At 43.8% G+C, this 24,198-nt stretch overlaps 1 protein-coding gene across 1 annotated transcript in view; it reads right to left on the bottom strand.

Moving 5' to 3' along the window:
* WRN (WRN RecQ like helicase) overlaps positions 1-24,198 on the bottom strand; it is a 442,993-nt gene that overhangs the window by 112,631 nt on the left and 306,164 nt on the right. The window contains 5 exon segments of the mRNA XM_030194495.1: positions 5,366-5,478; positions 9,183-9,270; positions 11,774-11,847; positions 18,043-18,130; positions 20,999-21,096. Of these exon segments, the coding sequence (XP_030050355.1) occupies positions 5,366-5,478; positions 9,183-9,270; positions 11,774-11,847; positions 18,043-18,130; positions 20,999-21,096 (461 nt within the window).

Raw genomic sequence — 24,198 nt, 5'->3', positions numbered from 1 at the left:
AGGCAGAGCCCCGCAGATACAAGTCAGAATGGAGTTCCTTAGAGGTGAAGTACAGCAGACCTCTACTGACCTGAAGTAGGCCATATGGAGGAAAAACCAATGAAATCAGGCTACTGAATAGCAGTAGAGATATCTGGAGGACTGAAATCAAACAGGTTCCTAGCAAATGCCCACCATACTGAAAAGCAGCCGCGTTCTGGGAGCTCCAAAATACAGTAGACCTTTGCCGCTGTTAACAGAGGAACAGTCCTGATCTAGAAGGATGGTAGAGGACCACCGCTCCAAAGAAAGGAGACACTGGTGTAATGAAAATCAGTAGATGCTTACAATCCAAATAGATTACTGTAGGTCAGTAATATAGGAAGCGTCTGCAACTCAGAGAGAAGAGAGACTACTGTAACTGTGACATATTGGATACATGTGCAGCCCAAAAAAAGAGAGATATCTCTGACCCGTTGACCTATAAGATGCCTGCAACCTAAAATATTGGAGACATCTTAGGGTCGCAATAAATGAGACTCATGCCACTGAGAAATATAGAATAAGTCTGCCACTTTGAAGAGAGGAGACTGATGTAGCGCTGCAAGGGAGATGTGTGCAACTCCAAAACAGAGGAGACTGCTGTAGCGCTAAAACAAAGGAGACATATGCAACTCTGAACAGAGGAGACTGCTGTAGCGCTGAAACAAAGGAGACATATGCAACTCTGAACAGAGGAGACTGCAGTCGCGGTGAAATACAGAAGATGTCTGCAAATTTAAAATGAGGATACTGGCATAGGGCTGAAATATGAAGCAGCCAGCAACCTGAAAGAGAAGAGACTTTTGCAGCTTTAAAAACAAACAGGAGATGATAGCAAAGTCAAAGAAGAGACACTTCTGCAGCTCTAAACAGGAGAATTCTACAACTGGAAAGGGGATGAGACTTCCAGAACCTGCAAGAAGAGAAGACTGCAGCTGAGAAGTGACTGCCAGGACACTGAATAGCAAATATCTGAACCTCTAGGCAACTGATGAAGCTCTCACATCATGCTGCTTTGAAAGAAGTAACTTCGGAAGACCCAAACACAGGTTGCCACCTTGAGAGAGGAAAAGAAATTGAAAGCAAGGAAACACCCACAGACTAAACAGCCAGAAGACCCAAGCAGCATAATTAAGGTCTGAGACTAAGCCACTATCATCGGGAACTGAAGAAATTTCTATTCCCATAACAATACACAGGAAATGATTCACACTAACTGAAGCTGAATCCAACCTGTGGAGCAGTGCTATACAGGAGCTATACAGAGCTGCATATGTGTTCGTTTTGGGTTTTGTTTTGTTTTTAACTGAAGATATAAGCGATCGGGGAAGAGAAACTGCTGCATACGAGACCAGGAGTTCCTGAATTGCCCAAACGACATGCACAGTGAATCACTGCCAGCAACCTAGCAGCTGCATGACTAAGAAACTGCAGGTATCCAAAAGCAAGGAACTCTGAAAGAAGGAGCCTGCTAGAAGAAAAAAAAGTCTCCATATGCTGCAACACAGAGTACTGCAGGCATGAAACTGTTGGCCCCTGCAGTTAATTCAGCACTGCTGAGAAAGAAAACATGGCGCCAAAACCAGAGACACGAAATGGCAGAGAAAGAAAAAAATGAAGGAGTGTCCCCGGACCGGCTGACATCACTTCCTCTAGCTAAGTCGACTAGGAGTGCATGGAACAGCCAACTGCCAAGAAAATGAAAGAGACCTGGAACTTGCAGTCCAGGCAACAAAGGAAAGAAACTTACCTCAATTTATTTTCCAGAAAGAAATAGGGGCACTCAGTCCCTCTCGATGCCACCCAGGTTCTGGTACAGCTGTATCTCCACGGTATGATAAAAATAAATGAAGGTAGGAAGGCAGGGCAGGGACCCGGCACCACCAGGTTTCACCCCAGCTCCAAGAATGCTCATCATATTGAAAGGAAGCCTCTTTTGGTAGGAGTTTCTGCTCAACCGACACTTAGGAATCCCCTAGATCAGGAGCTGAGAAGAATCAGATGGGAACTGCACTTACCATCAATCATCTGCTGGAGACAGAATATACTGAACATTCTACAGCTGCGCAAAGCCCTAAAAGGCAAACAACATGGAACTACTTTCTATTTTTGTCTTCATCCACTGGTGGGTGGCACAACTACCCCATTCATCTGGACTGGTCTGGTACGGACGAAAAGGAAAAAGAAATTAATAGGATGAGGGATACTATGATAAGAAGCAAAAGCAGAGAGTGAAAGGGATGGAAGTGAAACGAATAGAAGGCTATAAGAGAGGAAAATTAAGTTGAAAACTAGATTATTAGATTAGATTTATTATTTGTTTTCTGCCCTTATCCAAAGAGGATTACAATAAAAATATCCATACAATAAACAGAATACAGACAACTGAGGAATCAAATCACATCACTTAATCTAAACAATGAAAAGTCTTAAACAAAAGAAAGTCTTTGAGATGCTTCTGGTTAAGCGAGACTGGAAGACATGAGAAAATCTACAGGAAAGTAAGTACAGATGGCACTGAAGGGAAGAAAGATGGAAGCTGAAAAGAAAAAGATGGCGAGAACAAGAGAGAAAGAAGGACAAAAACTGAGCTGAATCACTGGAAGAAATGCTACAGTAGAACCTAGACAAATGAAGGAGGAGGGTGTTGGAAACGCCACATGATCCAGTATATCCTAGGCAGAATTCAGTTCATATGACAGAGAATGAGAATGCACAAGTACCAGAGTCTGGGGTCACTGCTGCATCCACTTGACAAGTTCTATAAGTATCAGGTTCACAAGTGGATCAGCTGAAAATGACACTGGGCAACAAGGCATGGCAGAAAGGAAAACAAGCATTCTAAGTTTGAAATGTGCAGATACCCATACTGATTCTGTATGCCAAAACCTTGAGACAAGATGCTGAAGCCTAAGCAGAACAGGGTCAAAGAGTACCATCATTTAAACACAGTTTTACTTTTAAAGGCCTATCCACATGTGAGAACAGATGACAAAACCACATTGCAGATCCAGGGCCCGATGCACAAAGGCAGCCGTAAAATACGGCTGCCTCGGTAAAATTTAGCGACTCGCTAACAGCCAGTGATGCACAAAGGGGATTGCATTCAAATGAGATGTACAGATCTCCCTTTGTGCATCCTTGCTGTTTGCGAGTCAGAGCTGTCAAATGCATTTCACAGCTCTGATGCACCAGGCCCTCCTCAATCGCACACTTTAAAAAAAAAAAAGTTTTATTTTTCCTGGTGGATCAGTGGACACTGACCCCCCCCCCCCCCCCCCCAATCTTTTATTTTTTAACTTTCCCTGGTGGTCCAGTGGACCATGTGTTTAGTATAGAGCTGCCTGCTTTTGCAGATCAGCAAGCTTTGTATATATAACTTATTCCCGTATCTATGATCTACAGCTAGCCTATGTCTTCTTGGCCTTTTCAGGGACAAGAGAACAAACAGGCTTGCTTGGCCTAAGTAATAGGCCATAACCTTTAACAAGCCTCTGTTTGCTTCAAAAAGGCTCTGAACATAATGCAGAGACACTCTTTCAGTGAAGGACAAATATGAGTGATAAATATTTGGGGGAGGGGGAGGTTACAAAGGGCAAATGATGGATAATTAGGAAAAATACCAAAGAAGCAGAATTATGTGAAAGTGACCTTAGAGGTCAGAGTTGAAGAATACCAGATAGTAAAGAGAAACTATAAGGCATTAAGTGATTGGACAAATATAAGGCATTAAGAGATTGGACAAAATTAAGCTTCAGTAATCTGACAAGCACATCTTGTGGCAGTCAGATTTATTAAGCTTCCAGGGAAATACAGAGAGATTTTATTTTGCATATGCTGAAATTTAGACTGATATAAATAAGAATTCAATTTTCTGTAATACTGGGATAAAAGAATTTTTATTGTAATTATTTAGTTACTCTAATACATTTTAGCATTATTATAAAAGAGAAAAACTAAACTCTGGAGTGTGTTTCTTTTACCAAAAGGGCTTTCAGTCTCTTCTGAAGTGTTTAGCTCCCTTTTAGAGGCAAGAGGGGGCTTTACACATGACTCCCCCAAACCCCTTCTACGGCACGTGCAAACCCCCCCCACCCCAGGTTTTTTTCTTTATATAATGTTTAGTCCATCCAGTGCATCGCAGAATGCACTGTGCAGGGCCTGGACGCAGCAATTTTGTTCCAGGCGGGCCCGAGGGAGGAGCTGCTGCTCCCGCCCTCCTGCATCCACCTTGTTGTAAATGTACAGGGAGGGATGCGGGTACGGGAGAGGGGTTGTATACACGTGTGGGGGAAGAGGTCTAGTCCACTGGACCACCAGGGAAATTTTTTTTAAAGATTGGGGGGGGGGGGGGGGGGGTCGTGCGAGAAGGGGGTCAGGGTCCACTGGACCACCATGGAAATAAAAAAATTGGGGGGGGGGGGGGGGGGGGGAGGGGGGGTACCAGGAGGTTAGAGGTAGGAAGCACAAGCAGGCAGCCTTTGCAGCTGCCTGCTTGTGATTCTCTCCTCTCTGACGGCTCCAGAGCAGCCATAAAATTTGTTTGTTAAATTAGGACTGCTCCTAATTTATTTCCATGGTGGTCCAGAGATGCACTGCTCTAGAGCTGTGCATCTCTCAGAATACACATTAGACTATGAATGAGCTCATTAGAATACTAATGAGCTCATTGTAATACATTTGCATAGAGTTCTTGGTGGCTGTTAACAGCACACATTAGAGCCACGGGGTTTCTACATAAATGTTTGCTTTAGACTGGATAGAACCAGTCTAAAGCAAACGTTAACAGCACAGTAAACTTTGTGCATCTGGGCCCCAGTTCTATAGGCTTGGCAGAACTCCCAAAGGACTGACCCAATACAGAGCCCTTATTTACTGGATAATGGCTGGTTTGGGACATGAAGCTTATGTACACACTTGGTCCTCCAGGGGATAGTTTACAGATGAGTGCAGGTGTAGCACCTACTGATATATCCATGCTTCTTTCTAACCACAGGCAGCTAACAATTACAACACTAGTTCTCAATAACCCTGAATAGGGTCACTTTCAGTATTTGCTCTAATAAGTAGGTTTATTTGGATATTTTTGTTATCCTGAACACCAGTCCCGTTGGGGATTTCCAAGGATGGGATTTGGAAATTTCTGGATTAGAGAATTTGGATAAGTGGTAAATGAAAGACACACCAGGGAGAAGGCAGAGAGAAAAATGGATAGAAACAGGTTTGGTAAAATCTTGGCTGACTTGAACATTGCCTTTGTTATATTATGTTCCCAGTACTGAAAGAAAAAAATACTGTAAACATATTCCATTTAAAGTATACTGTAAACTGTTGATAACCATACCTGTTCTTGGCCATATCCACCAGTACCTTGTTGGTGGCCAGTACGGCAGGAGGAATATCCTTTTCACTGGCCAACTTCTGCCTGGCTGCTACCAGTTTGCCATACACAGCAGTCTGTTTAAAACCAAAAACATGAGCTTAAAAATGCACAGCAATGCTTCAGGCTATTTCTTACATCAATAGGGCAATTCTATAACAGGGCACTTAAAAGCAGGCACTGTATATGATTGTTAAGTTAAAAAACACTGGCTTTTACCTGCACAGGTGTGCATATATGTGCGTAAATTCTGAATAAGCGGCTTACAAGCTATTCTATAGCTATGCATGTATCTCAAATAGTTTGTAGTGGAAGGTGGGTGTTTACATGAGCACTGCATGGGTGTATTATAGGTGGGGCTCTCACCTATGCATGTAACTTACAGAATATGTAAGTTATGTTGGCATCTGCTGCACTTAGACGCTCACACCAGCTTTATGATTGGCTTAAGTGCTCACATCTAAATGTTAAGCGTGTATTTACCGAGTTACACTAGCATTCTATAAAGGAAAATAGGCACCTACTTTTCTTTATAAAAAAGACTCCTACTGTACACCCATTTTATAAAATTGTCCCCTAAATACAATAGGAAAACTAGACCAAGAGCCTATCACACACATGCACACAGATACACTTCAGCATGACAATTTAAGCAACACATCAGTTTAACTAAGCAACATATCAGCTGGCCTTGAAAATGGTGCAGCATAAGGGATATATGTAAGTCTCCTGTCCATCAAGGCTCAGAGAACTTGACAGTATCACTGGAGGATGAACTCCAGTTTCCACGGGAAAATCAACTGAAGAACAGTTCCGAGTGACTTCAGTTTCTAATTTAGCTTACTTTCCTAGGCAGGCAGGCAAGAAATCCAGAGTCACAAGGAAAAAACATCCCCAATTAAGGGCCCAGCCCTGGAACTCTAGTCTTTATTATTTCCCAGTCTCGTTGACTTTGGAACCACTGGTGACCTGCCCTTGAACCTTCAATTCCTCCCACGATAGACCTCATATCAGTGGTACTGTGTTCAACAGAAAGGCAGGTGCACAAGCTGATAATTAAGACTGCAGGCAGTCACAGGCCTCACTGTCTCAGGCAGAAGCCCAGAGGAGCTGGGGTATGTAAGCATGTCCAGTCTTAGCTGTTGATCTGCAGCTGCTGACATGAGGCCCACTGTGAAAGGGTTTGGGAATCTGACAGAGAAAGAGGTAGAGAAGACTGTTGAAGAGGATGGGAATTATTCCCCTGCAGGTTGGGGGGAAAAGAGAAGGAGAGTTAGAGGCATATGAGTTTGAAGGGGCTGGTGGAATGCAAGAAATACTTTTGCAAGTTAGGTATTGTTAACCTCTGATCTAAGCAATCAAAAATAGAAAACAGCATAACAAAAAACAAAGAATTATCAGCCCCACATCTGCCATGTACTTATAGCTCAGGAGTACAATGTTAAAATGAAGTAACTTATTTTTTTATTTATTAAGCTTTAGCTCAAACCTTTTCACTGGTAGGTCAAGGCAAGTTAGACTGCAAACAATTATGAATGTAAGGGCTATAGATACTGAAGCATAACACTGCATTAGCACACACTAATGTGATTAACATACATTATTAATAAATTATACAACAGGGCTTAAGTGTGACCTGCAGTAAATAATCAGTCTTTATGCTAGCACGTTTTAGTAAGTCTAGTCCTAAGTTTGTACCTGAGGCAACAGAGGGTGACAAGTGCCTACAGTCACAAGAAGCATCAGTGGGGTTTGAACCCTGATGCCATTTTTCTTAGCTTACTGCTAAGCTTACTCATTTGGTCAAAGTGTCAAGGAGCCAAAAAATATTTAGTTTTTCCATACTATAATATACCCACCCTCAGGGGATAATTTGGTGCAAAGATTTAGAGGACAGTGATTGAAGGGATTTCCAGATGTAAAAATTGTTTTAGCCATATATATTGTCTCTCTGAATACTGCCCATTTCTATCGAAGTCTAAGTAAGTGCTTTTTTTCCCACAATGGACTAACTTCTACCTGAGGCTAATGGTGGTTATTGGACATAGTCATGGTGAAGTTATCTTGGATGGTCTATTTTAATGATATTCTGACAACATGTAATTGTCATTTATTCATGTTACTTAGCACATGCTTCTCTCTCAGCTATAATGCAATTGTGTTATTTTACACGATTCATTTATATACTGATAAAAATGTAATTGTCATCTATTAATGTTACATAGCTCATGCTTCTTTCTCAGCTATAATGCAATTTGTGTTTTACATGATTTATTTTTATGTACGCTGTTTTGGACAATTGTTCAGGGAAGTGGTTATAAATTTTATGAATAAGCTGTGGCACTCCAGACCAGAGTTCGTTCATAAGTACTCTAACTGACCCAGAAGCTGACCAAGTTAAACTGCTCACTTATCTTTTGCTTAACTTACTTTGCATAAAATCTAGAACAAGTAATGACGGGAGCTCATACCCAGAAATAGCCACAACATAACACCGATAGATTTGTGCTCTGCACTCTTAAAGAGCAATTCTATAACTAGGTACATATGGGTATCTCTGTGTGTATTAAGTGCATAGAAAATTAGCATTTCTGTGCATAAATGTCCTAAGTGGTAAGTGTGCAATTGCAAGAGGATATACATGTAGGCGGCGCATGAGCGCGGCTCCCAATTACACGCATAATTTACAGAATACTGTGCTACGCATCCCCCTGATGCTCTAGGTAACTGCAGTTAGGCCAGATCTATAGTAGGTGTAACTACATGCACCTAAATGTAAGGATCACCGATGCCAGGTTACACTTATTTCTGTAATGCTATAGCATAGGCTTTCACCGTGCGGCATCAGCGTGCATAAAAGGAAGTGCCCAGAAAAAGTTGTGTCCATAAGACCAGCTGGCCTTATTGCACTCTCTCTCTTCAGACAGTTAGAATCCATCTCACACCGTCATCACTAAATGCTAACATGGCAGGCATATGATGTAACTTAAACTCGGGCCTAACTGTGTGCAGTAATGATGCTGTAATTTCACTCTTGCTGTGTAATTTTTTGTGCTGTGATTCTGACTGAGAACGTGAAGTGCCAGTATAGAGATATGTAATGAATTAGAAATATTCTCCTATGCTCTAAAAAATATAATGCTATTCAATTGCCTAGAAGTAGTAGTGGTGGCCTTTCAGAAAGTAGTAATTTTGTGTATGATATACAAGGTTCATTTTGGGTGAGAGCTGGCCATCTCATAACCCTCTGCTTGGCTTCTCAGAAAGTTGATCTTGGGTACACAGGCCCAAGAGAGAGCCAAGCCTTGGAAGGAGGAAAATGTTTCCAGATTAGAAAGATGATGTTAACAATGATTTCCTCTTGCAAGGAATGCACAAAGACTGTTTTTCAGTGCTCCAGTTCTTGGGGAGCAATTAAAACAGGCAAATCCTTTCATTCATCTATTTCTAATCCCCTCCCTCACTCATCCTAGAATAGTTACACTAAAGATGCCCATGTGGGGGAGGCCTACTTATCCCTTCACTCCGGCTCAGCAACATTACTCATTGAGTAGTTATAAATTGTTGTGTACTACTACTACTACTACTTACTGATATGAGCATTTATTTGAAGCAGGAAGTTTACAGAAAATAAAAAATGTTATGGGGGTGGGGAGTGTAAACATTGTAAAAAAAATATTGCCGACTCCTGATGCAGATATTCAAGGGCAAAAATATTCTGATCTTTGTATAGCCACACTATAAGGTATTTAGTATGAAAGAGGAAAAGAGAGAAATATACCTGGAGCTCTCTCTCTCGAGCTGAAATAACAGGTTCCAGGGGCTCCAAAGCAACTGCAAGAGGTCGATTTGGTGACTTAACCTTCAAACTATTAAAGGAAAAAAGACAATTTGTGGTTTTCTTTTATAATTGAAAAAGGGAGTTTAATTAACAATAAATTCTTTCAGTAAATACAGAGAAAAGAGAAACCCAAAGAAGAACTCAGTCCAGCAACACATGCAGCAACCTCACAGGCTATGGCTCCCAACCTGATATTTGGGGTTCACAAAACAGATTTGTCTTTCAGGATTCTGTGAATACATATGAGATATATTTGCATCTTCAGTGTTCCAGTAGCTTTATTTATTAGACCTGGGAAAACTGGATTCTTTGCAGGATCTGGAATCTTTTTATTTGACTAACATAAGATTAATAGAAAGATGTTTTAGTACATGAGCTTTTAAGAACACACAGGCCCCTTTTTCAGATATGACAAAGAAAGCACCCATTTGATTTCAAAAACTTAAGAATATTAACATCTTTTGAATGCAGCTATGTTGATTTAATGAAAGGTATGCATATTCACCACAGATATCTGATTGTTACATTTGTACCCCGCGCATTCCCACTCATGGCAGGCTCAATGTGGCTTACATGGGGCAATGGAGGGTTAAGTGACTTGCCCAGAGTCACAAGGAGCTGCCTATGTCGGGAATCGAACTCAGTTCCTCAGTTCCCCAGGACCAAAGTCCACCACCCTAACCACTAGGCCACTCCTCCACTCATATCCCCCAAATTACGCGCCTTACTGGAAACCATTCATCAAGAGAGAAATAGAAAGGCCAAGTCCAGTACACAGTGCTTGTTTGGTAAGAGAGGTAACAAGGAATAATGTTTTTATTACTCTGTTAAAATTACAGTCAGGTACACTAATACAACAAGAAGCAAAGCCAAATAACCCATTAAAGGTCATTCAGTCTGTGGCAGAAAAATGAGATCTGAAAAATTCTGACGCTGTTTAGTCTTTATGAGAAGATGGATAATAGGAGGTGTCCACCATACTACAAAATTTAGATACAGTATAAATAAGACAATAGATAAGAATAAAGTTGTCCAGAGAATGCATGCTTACAAAAAGTCATCAATTATGATTACAAGGAATAAAGGCAGAACGGAAAGAAAAGTTTAGGAAAATAAATAGGTCATATGATGAAAAAAGTTGAAGAGAGAAAATGGCTCCAACAGCAATTTTATTTAAATGACAAATCTGTAAATAAATGCTAATTATACAAATAAAAGTATCTAACAGCCAGTTAAAACACATTCCACTAAATTTTAAATTGAAACTCTGTTAATTGTACAACACTTCAGAAGTGCATGATGGAAAACTCTACTTCTCAATCATCATACATCTTCTCTAGCTTTCTCTCTTCATATTAGCATGTCAGCAACAAATGATCTCACATGGCATGGGTCTGATTGGTTCATACAGGCTGTGATTTTATTTTTTAAAAAATCCATTCCCCCCCCCCCCCCCAGTAAGTAGAAACTTATCTACACAAAATCTAATTCTTTCACAAGTGTACCCATGCAAAAAGGAAAGAGCCCCCTCTTTCCTGCCCAGCGCGCTGCTCTCCATCCTCCTGTATGCAGCCTGACGGTCTCAGCGAGATTCAAAATGGCCGCCGAGACTTCAATTCTCGGCGGCCATTTTGAATCTCGCCAAGACCGTCAGGCTGCATACAGGAGGATGGAGAGCAGCGCGCTGGGCAGGAAAGAGGGGGCTCTTTCCTGCCCCGACGTCACTAGGCCACCAGGGAAGATCGCGTGAGTAAGGGGAGAAGTGGTGACAGGGCCGGGGGGGGGGGGGGGGGGGGAGGAGGTAACCCTGACGGCGATCCCGAACTTGTAGAGAGGGATTCGGACAAGATGCACCGGAGCACCTAGGTTTTAGAGGAGAAAAAGGAAAAAAATGTTTTTCCTATTTCCCTCCTCTAAAACCTAGGTGCGTCTTATGGTCCGGTGCGTCTTATAGTCCGAAAAATACGGTATATTTTAGACATATTGTCAATTTTAAAGTAATTTTCTAGTATTCCACAGTCAAGTGGCCACTGACCAATGACTAGCTAATATGACAACTTTGCAAAATTTGGGTTGGTGTGCCACAAGTATAAAGCAAGCTTGACAGTGTGCCCTGAAATAAAAAAAAAACAAAGGTTGAGAAACATTGATCTAGAAAACCAGAAGGAAAGGGAAATGGGACTTGATATACCGCTTTTCTGAGGTTTTTGCAACTACATTCAAAGCAGTTTACATATATTCAGGTACTTATTTTGTACCAGGGGCAATGGAGGGTTAAGTGACTTGCCCAGAGTCACAAGGAGCTGCAGTGGGAATCAAACTCAGTTCCCCAGGATCAAAGTCCACTGCACTAACCACTAGGCTACTCCCAGAAGACAAAGACAAATGTATTTTACAAGCTAGCAAGTCAGCTTTCCAAGGTAATGTAATGTGTCTTAAATAAAAGACAAACACTTCTTTTCACCCTTACATACATAAACATTCCTGTTGTAGAAAAAACAAGAACATAGAATGTATTAAAGATACACTACCTTTTGCAAGAAATGCCAGAGCTGGAAATTTTACCAGTCTCTTGAAAAGAAAATCTCTCTCTTAGAGCTGTTTTCTGTTAGGATACAAATAGTTCCAAATAGGAAATGATTAAAAAAAATAGGTTATACATATCCCTTGTAGTAAAAGCAAGGTATTTTTTTAAGCAAATTTAAGTATACAGTTATATGAAATCACACAAAAGTACAGTCACTAATCAATCAGAAAATAAAACTCATTAAGTAGAACACAGGTTTATTTTTTTCTCTTAGTTTTCACTCATTGAAAATGAGGGGCTTGATATTCAAATGCCTTTATGTAGCCAGCAGTGGCTGCTGACCTCATAAGAGGGTTTTTTTTTTAGTGCAAGCATGGATAACTAACATATTTTGGCTGTATAAGCCGCAGTTCAGCCAACATTTCTCTAGGGTAAGATTAATTTTTTTGTGATGAATGGAGGGGAGGGGTGGGGGCTGGGCTGGAAATAGAAGTTATAGGGAGAGCAGTGAAATTCAGTCTCTTTAAAGGCAATTCTATAACTCTGGGTTTGTAGTTACGCATGCCTTGCACACACAAATGCAGCAAACAGTGCCAATTATGGATGCAACTGCTTTACATGCTATTCTATAAAGAAGTGTGTGGAATAACACATAAATGTAAGGAGGCATATATGGCACACAACTTATAAAATACTGTAAATTATACACACTGCTTGCCACACTTAGGCGTTCCAATTTATGTCTGCAAGAGACTTGGCATAAATGGGGGCAGCTACATCAGGCATGCCAATGCAGGTTTATGCTGGTAAGGGAAAACAACTCTAACTGGCAGACTGACTGAATCGGTCAGGTCACGCAACCTTATAAGAAGGCATTACCCAGAAAATCTTTTGAGAGTGGGGCACCTCTTTGATAGACCTTTTTGCTACTCCCCTCAACAAGAAAGTCCCTTAGTTCTGCTCCAGATTGGGAACACACCACAGATTAGCCTTGGATGCCTCTCTCCTCAACTGGGGGAAGGGTCTTCTATATGCATATCCTCCAATGCCTCTCGTAGCAAAAACTCTCCTGAAACTCAAGCAGGATTGGGGAACCATATTTTCATCAAGCTATACTGCCCAGAGCAGATCTGGCTCTCTCTACTTCTGGAGCTAGACTCTGAAGATCCGTGGTGACTGGAATATTTTCTGATTCTCAACACTCAGGATGAAGAGTCCCCTCTTGCATCCCGACCTCCGATCCCTGGCCCTCATGGCTTGGATGTTGACAGGTTAGAGATGGAATCCTTGACATTACCGAAGGGTGTGTCTCAGGTTCTGATTACTTACAGTAGAGATTCCACTAGGGGATCTTATGGTTCAAATGGAAAAAGTTTGTCATCTGATATGAGGGCAAGGACTTAGTTCCATTTTCTTGCCCCACACAAAAACTGCTTGAACACATTCACCACCACTCAGAGTCAGGTCTCAAGACCAAATCAGTAAGGATTCACCTCAGTGCAACTGGAGCTTAGCATCATCGGGCAGAGGGTGAGTCTATCTCTGCTCAGCCTTTAGTTGTTCGCTTCATGAGCAGTTTGCTTTTGCTAAACCCTCCCACCAAGCCTCCTGCAGTGAACGGGATCTCAATGTTGCCCTTACCCAGTTAATGAAAGCTCCATTTGAGCAGCTTGATACCTATCATCTGAAGTACCTGACCTAAAAGGTCTTGTTTCTGATGGCAGTCACTTCAGCCCCCAACGTCAGTGAGCTCCAGGTCTTAGTAGCTGATCCACTTTACACTAAGTTGTATAACAACAGAGTGGTGTTTTTTGTACTCATTAAAGGTATGCACAGGGATAAGGCCAATGGGAAACCCACAGAAATCTGCACGTACCTGAGGTGTTGGTGACAAAACAGTCAAAGTGCCCTCCGCTCCCACCCCCCCCCCCCCCCCCCCACTCTCTCCTCAATCACTGGCGGACTACTTTCGCGACAAGGTGCAGAAAATCAACCTCGAATTCACCTCCAAACCATCTTCTCCTCACCCTATAACACACTCCCTCAACCAACCAACCCAGGCCTCCTTCTCCTCTTTTCCCGATATCACCGAAGAGGAAACTGCCTATCCTCTCTCCTCTTCGAAATGCACCACCTGTTCCTCAGACTCCATCCCCACCAACTTACTTAACACCATCACTCCTACTGTCACCCCCTCCATCTGTCATATCCTCAACTTCTCTCTCTCCACTGCAACTGTCTCTGACACCTTCAAGCATGCTGTAGTCACACCACGCCTCAAAAAACCATCACTTGACACTACCTGTCCCTCCAACTACTGCTCCATTTTCCCTCCTACCCTTCCTCTCCAAGATACTTGAACGCGCAGTTCACAGCCGTTGCCTTGATTTTCTATCCTCTCACGCCATCCTTGATCCACTTCAATCCGGCTTTCGCCCCCTACACTCGACGGAAACGGCACTATCTAAAGTCTGCAATGACCTGTTCCTTACCAAATCCAAAGGTCACTACTCCATCCTTATCCTCCTCGACCTATCCGCCGCTTTTGACACTGTCAATCATAACTTACTTCTCGCCACACTGTCCTCACTTGGGTTCCAGGGCTCTGTCCTCTCCTGGTTCTCCTCTTATCTCTCCCACCGTACCTTCAGAGTACATTCTCAGGGTTCTTCCGCCACCCCCATCCCGCTCTCTGTTGGAGTTCCTCAGGGATCTGTCCTTGGACCCCTTCTTTTCTCAATCTACACCTCCTCCCTGGGTTCCCTAATCTCCTCCCATGGGTTCCAATATCATCTTTATGCTGATGACACCCAGCTTTATCTCTCCACACCAGAAATCACTGCAGAAACCCAGGCTAAAGTATTGGCCTGCTTAGCCGACATTGCAACCTGGATGTCCAACCGCCACTTGAAACTGAACATGGCCAAGACTGAGCTTATTGTCTTCCCTCCCAAACCCACTTCTCCTCTCCCTCCACTCTCTATCTCTGTTGATAACACCCTCATCGTCCCCCTTTCATCTGCCCGCAACCTCGGGGTCATCTTTGACTCCTCCCTCTCCTTCTCTGCGCATATCCAGCAGATAGCCAAGACCTGTCGCTTCTTTCTCTATGACATCAGCAAAATTCGCCCCTTCCTGTCTGAGCACACCACCCGAACTCTCATCCATTCTCTCATTACCTCTCGCCTTGACTACTGCAACCTACTCCTCACTGGCCTCCCACTTTGCCATCTATCCCCCCTTCAGTCCGTTCAAAACTCTGCCTCACGTCTTATCTTCCGCCTGAACCGGTACACTCATATCACCCCTCTTCTCAAGTCACTTCACTGGCTTCCGATCAGGTACCGCATACAGTTTAAGCTTCTCCTTTTAACCTACAAATGCACTCGATCTACAGCCCCTCCCTACCTCTCTACCCTCATCTCCCTTTACATTCCTACCCGTAACCTCCGTTCTCAAGACAAATCCCTCCTGTCAGTATCCTTCTCCACCACTGCCAACTCGACTCCGCCCTTTCTGCCTCGCCTCACCCCATGCCTGGAATACATTCCCTGAGCCCATACGCCAGGCCCCCTCCCTGCCCATCTTCAAAGCCTTGCTCAAAGCCCACCTCTTCAATGTCGCCTTCGGCACCTAACCACCATTCTATTCAGGAAATCTGGACTGCCCCTACTTGACATTTCGCCCATTAGATTGTAAGCTCCTTGGAGCAGGGACTGTCCTTTTTTGTTAATCTGTACAGCACTGCGTAACCCTAGTACTGCTCTAGAAATGTTAAGTAGTAGTAGTAGTAGTCATTAATACCACAGGGATGGGAGGGGATGGATCCAAAGTGAATGGGGACAGGAGGAGATGAGGACCAGACTATGTCCCCTGCACACCTCTAGTACTCATCCTAAGTTCCTTCCTAAGGTAATATCAGAATTCCATTTTCACCAGTCAATTGTTCTACCAACACTTTTCCCAAAACCACATGGTCATCCTGTGAAAGCACACTGGACACTGTGGCAAGACAGTTTTGATCTTCTATCTGGAGTGGACTAAAGTCCACAGAAGGTTCACCCAAATTTTATTTATTTTGACCTTAAAAGGATGGGGGCATCCATTGGTAAACATACTCTTTCAAATTGGCTGGCAGACTGCATTTTGTTTTCTTATGCCCAGGCTGGGCTGATTCTAGAGGGTCATGTCATAGCTCACAAGGTCAGAGCCATTGCTACATGGGTAGCCCACTTGAGGTCAGCCTCTACAGAGGAGATATGCAGAGCTGCAATGTGGATTTAGTCCCCACATTCACATCTCACTACTGTCTAGAACAGGATTCCTAATGTTACAGGGACCTGCTTGCTGCTCTAATAGGACTGACCATAACATTTGAAGCTGTCAGAGTCTGGTATGTACTGTTTTTTCACTCTTTGGGGGATAGGAGAGGGGACTAATGGGGAGGTAAGGGGGGCCATGCCTTAATCCCTCCAGTGGTCATCTCATCATTTAGGGCACCTTTTTGTGATTCAGGCTTGACTGAAACAGGTCTAGACCAAAACGTCTAGCTTTTCGCCTTGGGCATTTTTGCTTTGTTCCATTATGGCAGAAAAATGTCCAGATTTTGGGAACGCCCAATCCCGCCCCCAACATGTCCCCTTGTGATTTGTATGCACTACAGAGAACGTCTTAAATACGAGTTTGAAAATCATGATTTGGATGCTTTTCTCAGAAAAATGTTGAAATGTCACTTTATGTCATTTTTAAGGTATTCTCTTTTGAAATTAAGTCCCGTATTCTGATAAGACTAGAGTCTTCTGAGTCATAATGCTGGCGCTGGTAATATTTTGATACCAACCCCAAAGAGTACAAACAACTGCTCATATGTTCTAAAAAGAACCTACTCTTCTTACAATAAAACTTCAGGGTTTTTTTTTAACCCCAGTTTGAAAACTTTACCTCTTTTGAACTTGAGGGATTCTGATACAAGACAGGGAGACTAAACTTCTTGAGTAATATAAAAAAGCAGAATTAACATTTGGAACAAACTAAGAACCATTTCTAATACAACTATATCTGGCAAAAACTGTAAAAGTTGAATACTCAGATTTTACTTTGTTCACTCCTCTGGTTAAGCAAATTGCAATAGTATTGCCTTAATGGTTGGAAAATAATGAGTAGTCTATCTCACAATTTTAAAAAATGCCTCTATTTTTACTGCAACACATGTTAATGAGTTGTGGAGTATCCTTTGTTACTCATGGAAAGAACAACACTTCAAGAGGTGGATTAACCTTCCTCTCTAGGAGCAACCTAAAGGGTTCACCGATTCAAAAGAAAAATTAGACCCCCCCCCCCAACACTGTTCCCAATAAAAGATCACCCCCACAGCCCAAGAAAGGAGCTTCTTTCAGTAATCTACACACCCGTTAATCAATTTTACAGTTAACAGCCCTTCCTAGGATTCCCCACCACTTTTGGGAGTCTTCCTGGTGAGCAGTAGGGAGGGAAAGATGCAGGAGTACCCAGTAGACTCTGGAGGACTGTGAGGGGGATATGGATGTTATTGGAAAAAGGATAAGAAGGTTGGGGTGTGGATTCTGGGGCGGTCTCTTACTGGGAAAAAAGACTGGAGGTGAAAGGGTTTCTAATTGGATAAGAGACTGGGAAAGGGGCTGTGGATCTGTTTATGGAAAAGGGATTGACAGTGTATTCCACGGTGAGAGTCTATAGAAAAGCTTTATTTTAAATTTTTTTAAAAAATCACTGGTGTGGCCTTTTAAAATACAGAAGGCCCAACTTGGAACCTGCTATCTTTACATTGGTGTAGCTGGGAACATATGATATTCCTGGCTGCAGCCATGCAAAAATAAATTTATTGCATTATTTACTACACTGCAGTGAATCCTACAATAATATAGCAAAATGTCACATTATTTTACCACAGGTTAGTAAATAGGGGCCTTAGATTCTATGTAGGAATAGGAAGAAAAAGAAGTGCCACCGATTGCCCCCTCTACTAGTGGAAGAAAGTGCGGCATCTATCCTGTTTCCAGGCAGAGGCCTAATCTAGACCGTAATGCAAGAACTTCAATATTTAACTCACTGCTGTGGTTTTTAATGTGTTAGCTTTTACACCTGTGTTCAGAACATCTACATATGCTGTAATAGGCCTTATCAATGAAAACTGTATAGAATATGAAGTCAGCAAATTAAGAAAACTCGTATTAAATAAAACCACTGAAATGTCAGCAACATTCTCTAGGGCAATACAGACCAGGCAATACAGACCTGCAAAACTGGAGTCTTTGGAGTCAGTTTTTTGGATATTGTGTTTAATAACTGCTGTCCTGCAGCTGGAGTTGGAGTCTGCTGGTAGCTACAAGAAATGTGTGCACAGTCAAAAAACAATGTATATTATGTGACAATACTTCTTTGCCAAATATGAACAACATTAGTTTATATTTAAGGAGAACATCCTCCCCTATCTTCTCTACAACACACTTTCAGAGTTAGAGGTTTTCTTTTGATTGTTTTGTTTCTTGTTTTTAACACTCCTATTGACCTAGGTACTTTTCCACATATCATTGTAGCACTCTTACCACCTGAGCTACAGGCCCAGATGTTTTATTTATTGCACATACTTGATATGCCATAAAACAAGGGCATAGCACGGCGGTGTACAGTGTAAAAAAAAATTATAAGAGACTGAGAATACAATGAGAAAAAGAAAGAGAAAAGAAAGGAAGTGTGAGGGGAAAGAACAGAGGGGGGAGAAGGATAAGGAGAAAAGGAGAGATGGGGGAGGGGGACAAGGTGCACCAAAACTAATATTTTGAATTTCAGGTGAGCTGAGATAGGGAGTCACAGTTGTTTTTCCAGGAAAGGAGAAACATGGTCATAGCAATGACTACTGTGAGTATGCCTAACGGTCATAGACAAGCTGTAGGCGTTTGATGGAGCAAAGAGGAAGACTATTATAAAAAGTATTGCAGCAGTCAAGTTGAGAGACAACAAGCAACAAATTGAGAGTTTTGAGATGGTAAAGAGGAAGGAATAGTTTAAGTGAATAAATCTGATGGACAACAAAGAAGGAAAGATGAACAGAGGTGATATGGGGCTTAAAAGAAAGTTTAGCATCCAGAGTGACCCCAAGCACTTGTACTATACCTTAGAAGAAAAGGGTGGCGCCCTTTACTCTTTTGGAGGGGGACGAATTGTAGTGTGGGGATAAGGGAAGTGGACTGCCTCACATTTAGAAGAATTAAGAAAGAGGCAATTGTCATCTAACCAACCAGTCACTGCCTGAAGACAAGTTTGAAAGGGAGCAATAGTGGAAGAAGAGGAGAGTATGATTATGAATGTTAGTGACTTATTCATTACTGGCATGTGCATGCTTACATCTTCACTCTCCCTTCCTGCAGAACAACTAACAAGTTCTGAAGAGGCCATATATGTCATGCCATCCTATCTCAAGGGAGTTGGGTGGGACACTGTGGTGTCACCTTGAGGGGCATAATCGAGAGGGGCGCCCAAGTTTTCCTGAGGACGTCCTCGCAGGACGGTCCCGGCAAAGGGGCGGGGAAACCCGAATTATCAAAACAAGATGGGCATCCATCTTTCATTTCGATAATACGGTCGGGGACGCCCAGATCCTGAAATTTAGATCGTCCTTAGAGATGGCCGTCCCCGATTTTCGGCGATAAAGGAAACCGAGGACGCCCATCTCAGAAACAACCAAATCCAAGCCATTTGGTCATGGAAGGAGCCAGCATTCGTAATGCACTGGTCCCCCTGACATGCCAGGACACAAACCGGACACCCTAGGGGGCACTGCAGTGGACTTCACAAATTGCTCTCAGGTGCATAGCTCCCTTACCTTGTGTGCTGAGCCCCCCAACCCCCCCCCCCAAAAAAAAAAAAAAAACTGTACACCACTACCATAGCCCTTATGGGTGAAGGGGGAGCACCTACATGTGGGTAAGGTGGGTTTCTGGTGGGTTTTGAAGGGCTCACATTTACCACCACAAGTGTAACAGGTAGGGGGGATGGGCCTGGGTCCACCTGCCTGAAGTGTACTGCACCCACTAAAACTGCTCCAGGGACCTGCATACTGCTGTCATGGAGCTGGGTATGACATCTGAGGATGGCATAGAGGCTGGCAAAAAATATTTAAAACATTTTTTTTTAGGGTGGGAGGGGGACCACTGGGGGAGTAAGGGGAGGTCATCCCCGATTTCCTCCAGTGGTCATCTGGTCAGTTCGGGCACCTTTTTGAGGTTTGGTTGTAACAAAAATTGGACCAAGTTGCCCAAGTGCTCGTCAAGGACGCCCTTCTTTTTTCCATTATGGGTCGAGGACGCCCATGTGTTAGGCACGCCCCATTCCCGCCTTCGCTACGCCTCCGACATGCCCCCGTGAACTTTGGTCGTCCCCACGACGGAAAGCAGTTGAGGACGACCAAAACCGGCTTTCAATTATGCCGATTTGGGCGAACCTGGGAGAAGGACGCCCATCTCCCGATTTGTGTTGAAAGATGGGCGCCCTTCTCTTTCGAAAATAAGCCTGCTTGTGGTATACTTTTCAGAAAAATAAAGTAATAAATAGAAATAAAGCAAAAGAAAAAAAAAAAGAAAAGAAAATATTTTTGTACTGGATTAATGTAATAAATTTTTTTGACTAGCTTTAGAAGGCAATACCTTCTTCTTATTTTCTTTTTGATTTGGTTCGTTTCTATCATTACCTTTAAAAAAAGTGGACTAGCATGGCTACTACATCATTCTATCAGAAAGAAATGTAGGGACATAGAAAGTGTCAGTAGAGTGGGGCAAGGAAAACAAGATTTATTTATTTAGATCATGTTTATGATAAACATTTTATTTGATTGTAAACCACCATGTTGTTATGACTAATTTTGAATGGTGGTTTTTCAAATACCAGATAAATATATTTAGGTCATACATTTTAATAAAGGTGAGTTGCATTCCAGTATAATATGTATTTTCCTGACCCAGGGAGTTTATAATCTAAGCTAGGAGCCTAGAATTGATTTTCACTGCTAAACACTTAACTTAGAGAAACTAATTTTAGCCCCAAGTTTAGCTAAATTTTCAGCTGCAAATGAAATAAATTTAGAAACCTTAAACTATTCAGCTAAGTGAATAGCATCCATAATCCTTCTCAGTCCAAGCAAAGGCTGCCACCTTAGTCTATCTATAGGGCAGGCATGTAAGGTGCTTGCAATCACCTTGATAAAAGAATCTTCCCTTGACACAACTCCTCATTCGGCTGAAGCAGAAGTACTCGTTTTGACTCATTGCTGGCCTGGCAAAGCCAGTTTCTACCCTGTTAAGATGCAGAAGATATAATGCTGAGCATAAAAATGTAGTGTATACCATATATAAAAATGAACTGAATTTCAACTGGAACATGCCTTTTTACAGAAAAAACACATATTTGATGTATGTTAATGAAAAATCAATGAGTACACAAACATAAGAAGAAAAAATAAATCAAAAAGGTAAAATTATGTATAATCATACCTGATAATTTTCTTTCCATTAATCATAGCTGATCAATCCATAGACTGGTGGGTTGTGTCCATCTACCAGCAGGTGGAGATAGAGAGCAAACTTTTGCCTCCCTATATGTGGTCATGTGCTGCCGGAAACTCCTCAGTATGTCGATATCAAAGCTCCATCCGCAGGACTCAGCACTTAGAGAATTACACCCACGAAGGGACACTCTGCCCAGCTCACCACCGCCGAAACGGGGGAGGGGAATTAACCCAGCTCATCCCCACACAAGTGGGGGAGGGGAATCCGTCCAGCTCATCCCCGCGGAGCGGGGGAGGGACACCACACCCGCCGATGCGGGGGGATCTGGCTTATCCTGCAACCGCAACAGGAGCTGACTGACCCTAACACCGCCGAAGCGGGAGGGGTACAAAGCTGCCCTACAGCCGCACGAAGCGGGAGGGAGTGCCGGCAGAATTTTAAGTCTCAATCCAGCCCCGTAAAACGGAGGGGAGAGGAATGCAGCAGCTCACTGTAACACAAACTCGTCTTAACTCTTGAAGAATCCAAGTGAAAAAACTTGAACACGAAGTCTTTCTGAAGGAACTGAAGACTAAACTTGAACCTGAAATGCAACCAGAATAAAAACAGTACAGATATCTGGGAGGGGCTATGGATTGATCAGCTATGATTAATGGAAAGAAAATTATCAGGTATGATTATACATAATTTTACCTTCCATATCATCAAGCTGATCAATCCATAGACTGGTGGGATGTACCGAAGCAGTACTCACCCAGGGCGGGACATTGAAATCCCTGACCTCAACACTGAAGCTCGTGCAGCCACAGTCAAACGGTAATGCTTGGAGAATGTATGAGCCGAAGCCCAAGTTGCCGCCTTGCATATCTCTTCCAAGGAGACGGATCCGGCCTCTGCCATCGAGGCCGCCTGAGCTCTCGTGGAGTGAGCCTTCAGCTGGATAGGCGGCACCTTCCCCGCGGCCACATAAGCCGCTGCAATGGCTTCCTTGACCCATCTTGCCACTGTAGGCTTAGCAGCCTGCAGACCCTTACGAGGACCTGCAAACAGGACAAACAGATGATCCGATTTCCGGAAATCATTGGTCACTTCCAAGTATCTGATGATGACTCGTCTCACATCCAGATATTTAAGAGCAGAGTACTCCTCTGGGTAGTCCTCCCTACGAAAGGAAGGGAGACAGAGCTGCTGATTCACATGGAAGCGAGAAACAATCTTGGGCAGGAAGGAAGGCACTGTGCGAATAGTCACTCCTGCCTCAGTGAACTGCAGAAAAGGCTCTCGACATGAGAGCGCCTGGAGCTCGGAAACTCTTCTGGCTGAAGTGATAGCCACCAAAAAGACTGCTTTCAACGTCAGGTCTTTCAGAGATGCCCTCGACAAGGGTTCAAAAGGCGGCTTCTGCAATGCTCTTAGCACCAGGTTGAGATTCCACGCAGGCACCACTGAGTGCAGAGGAGGGCGCAGGTGATTAACTCCCTTGAGAAAGCGCACCACATCTGGCTGTGAAGCCAGGGAAGCACCCTTCAGGCGGCCCCTGAAGCAAGCCAGAGCCGCTACCTGGACTTTAAGGGAACTGAGCGACAGGCCTTTCTCCAGACCTTCTTGCAGGAACGCCAACACTGAAGAAATTGGAGCAGTGAAGGGAGAAAGTGAGCCTGCTTCACACCACGCTGCAAAGATACGCCAAACCCTGGCGTAAGCAGTAGAAGTAGAGCGCTTCCTCGCACTCAGCATAGTGGCGATGACCTTGTCTGAGAAGCCCTTCTTCCTCAGACGCTGCCGCTCAATAGCCAGGCCGTAAGACCAAAGGAGGAGGGATCCTCCATCACCACGGGACCCTGATGTAACAGGCCCTGCTCCACTGGCAGCCGCAGAGGATCGTCGACTGAGAGCCTGATCAAGTCCGCATACCAGGGACGCCTGGGCCAATCCGGACCCACCAAGATTACCCTGCCGGGATGCTTTGCCACCCGGTCTAGCACCCTGCCCAACATGGGCCAAGGCGGGAACACATAGAGAAGCTCTTGTGTCGGCCACTGTTGGAGAAGAGCATCTACTCCCAGGGATCGAGGGTCCCGTCCTCTGCTGAAAAAGCGCGGCACTTGGCAATTGGCTGATGACGCCATCAGATCTAGGCTCGGCTGGCCCCAGCGCTTCGTGATGTCCAAGAACGCCTGAGCAGATAGCTGCCACTCTCCGGGATCCAAGGTATGGCGACTGAGAAAGTCCGCCTTGACATTCATGACTCCGGCAATGTGGGCCGCTGAAAGCTGCTCCAGGTTCGCTTCCGCCCACTGGCAAAGACTCATAGCCTCCTTGGCTAGAGGGGCGCTCTTGGTACCTCCCTGGCGGTTGACATAGGCCACAGCCGTGGCATTGTCCGACAGGACCCGTACAGGCTTCAACACCAGTACCGGGATGAACTCCAAAAGCGCCAACCGAATGGCTCTGAGTTCCAGGAGGTTGATAGACCACTTTGCCTCTGCAGGAGACCAGAGCCCCTGCGCTGTCCTTCCCAAGCAGTGGGCTCCCCAGCCCGACAACGAAGCGTCCGTCGTGACGACAATCCACTCTGGGGTCACCAGAGGCATTCCCGCAGACAACTTGTCTGTCTGCATCCACCAGCTCAGCGCCTTGCACACTGCTGGGTCCAAGGGAAGGCGCACAGCATAATCCTCCGACATCGGAGTCCAGCGCTGCAGCAAAGAGTGTTGAAGTGGTCTCATATGAGCCCTGGCCCAGGGCACAACTTCCATCGTGGCCGTCATAGAGCCCAACAGCTGCACATAGTCCCAAGCCCGAAGGGGAGAGGCTACTAGGAACTGGTCCACCTGAGCCTGAAGTTTGACAATCCGATTGTCTGGCAGGAACACTCTGCCCACTTGGG

This window comes from Microcaecilia unicolor, chromosome 2, assembly GCF_901765095.1.
Source record: "Microcaecilia unicolor chromosome 2, aMicUni1.1, whole genome shotgun sequence".
NCBI lineage: Eukaryota > Metazoa > Chordata > Amphibia > Gymnophiona > Siphonopidae > Microcaecilia > Microcaecilia unicolor.
The sequence above is the reverse complement of the archived record's forward strand: the minus strand, read 5'-3'. Positions and strand labels throughout refer to the sequence as shown.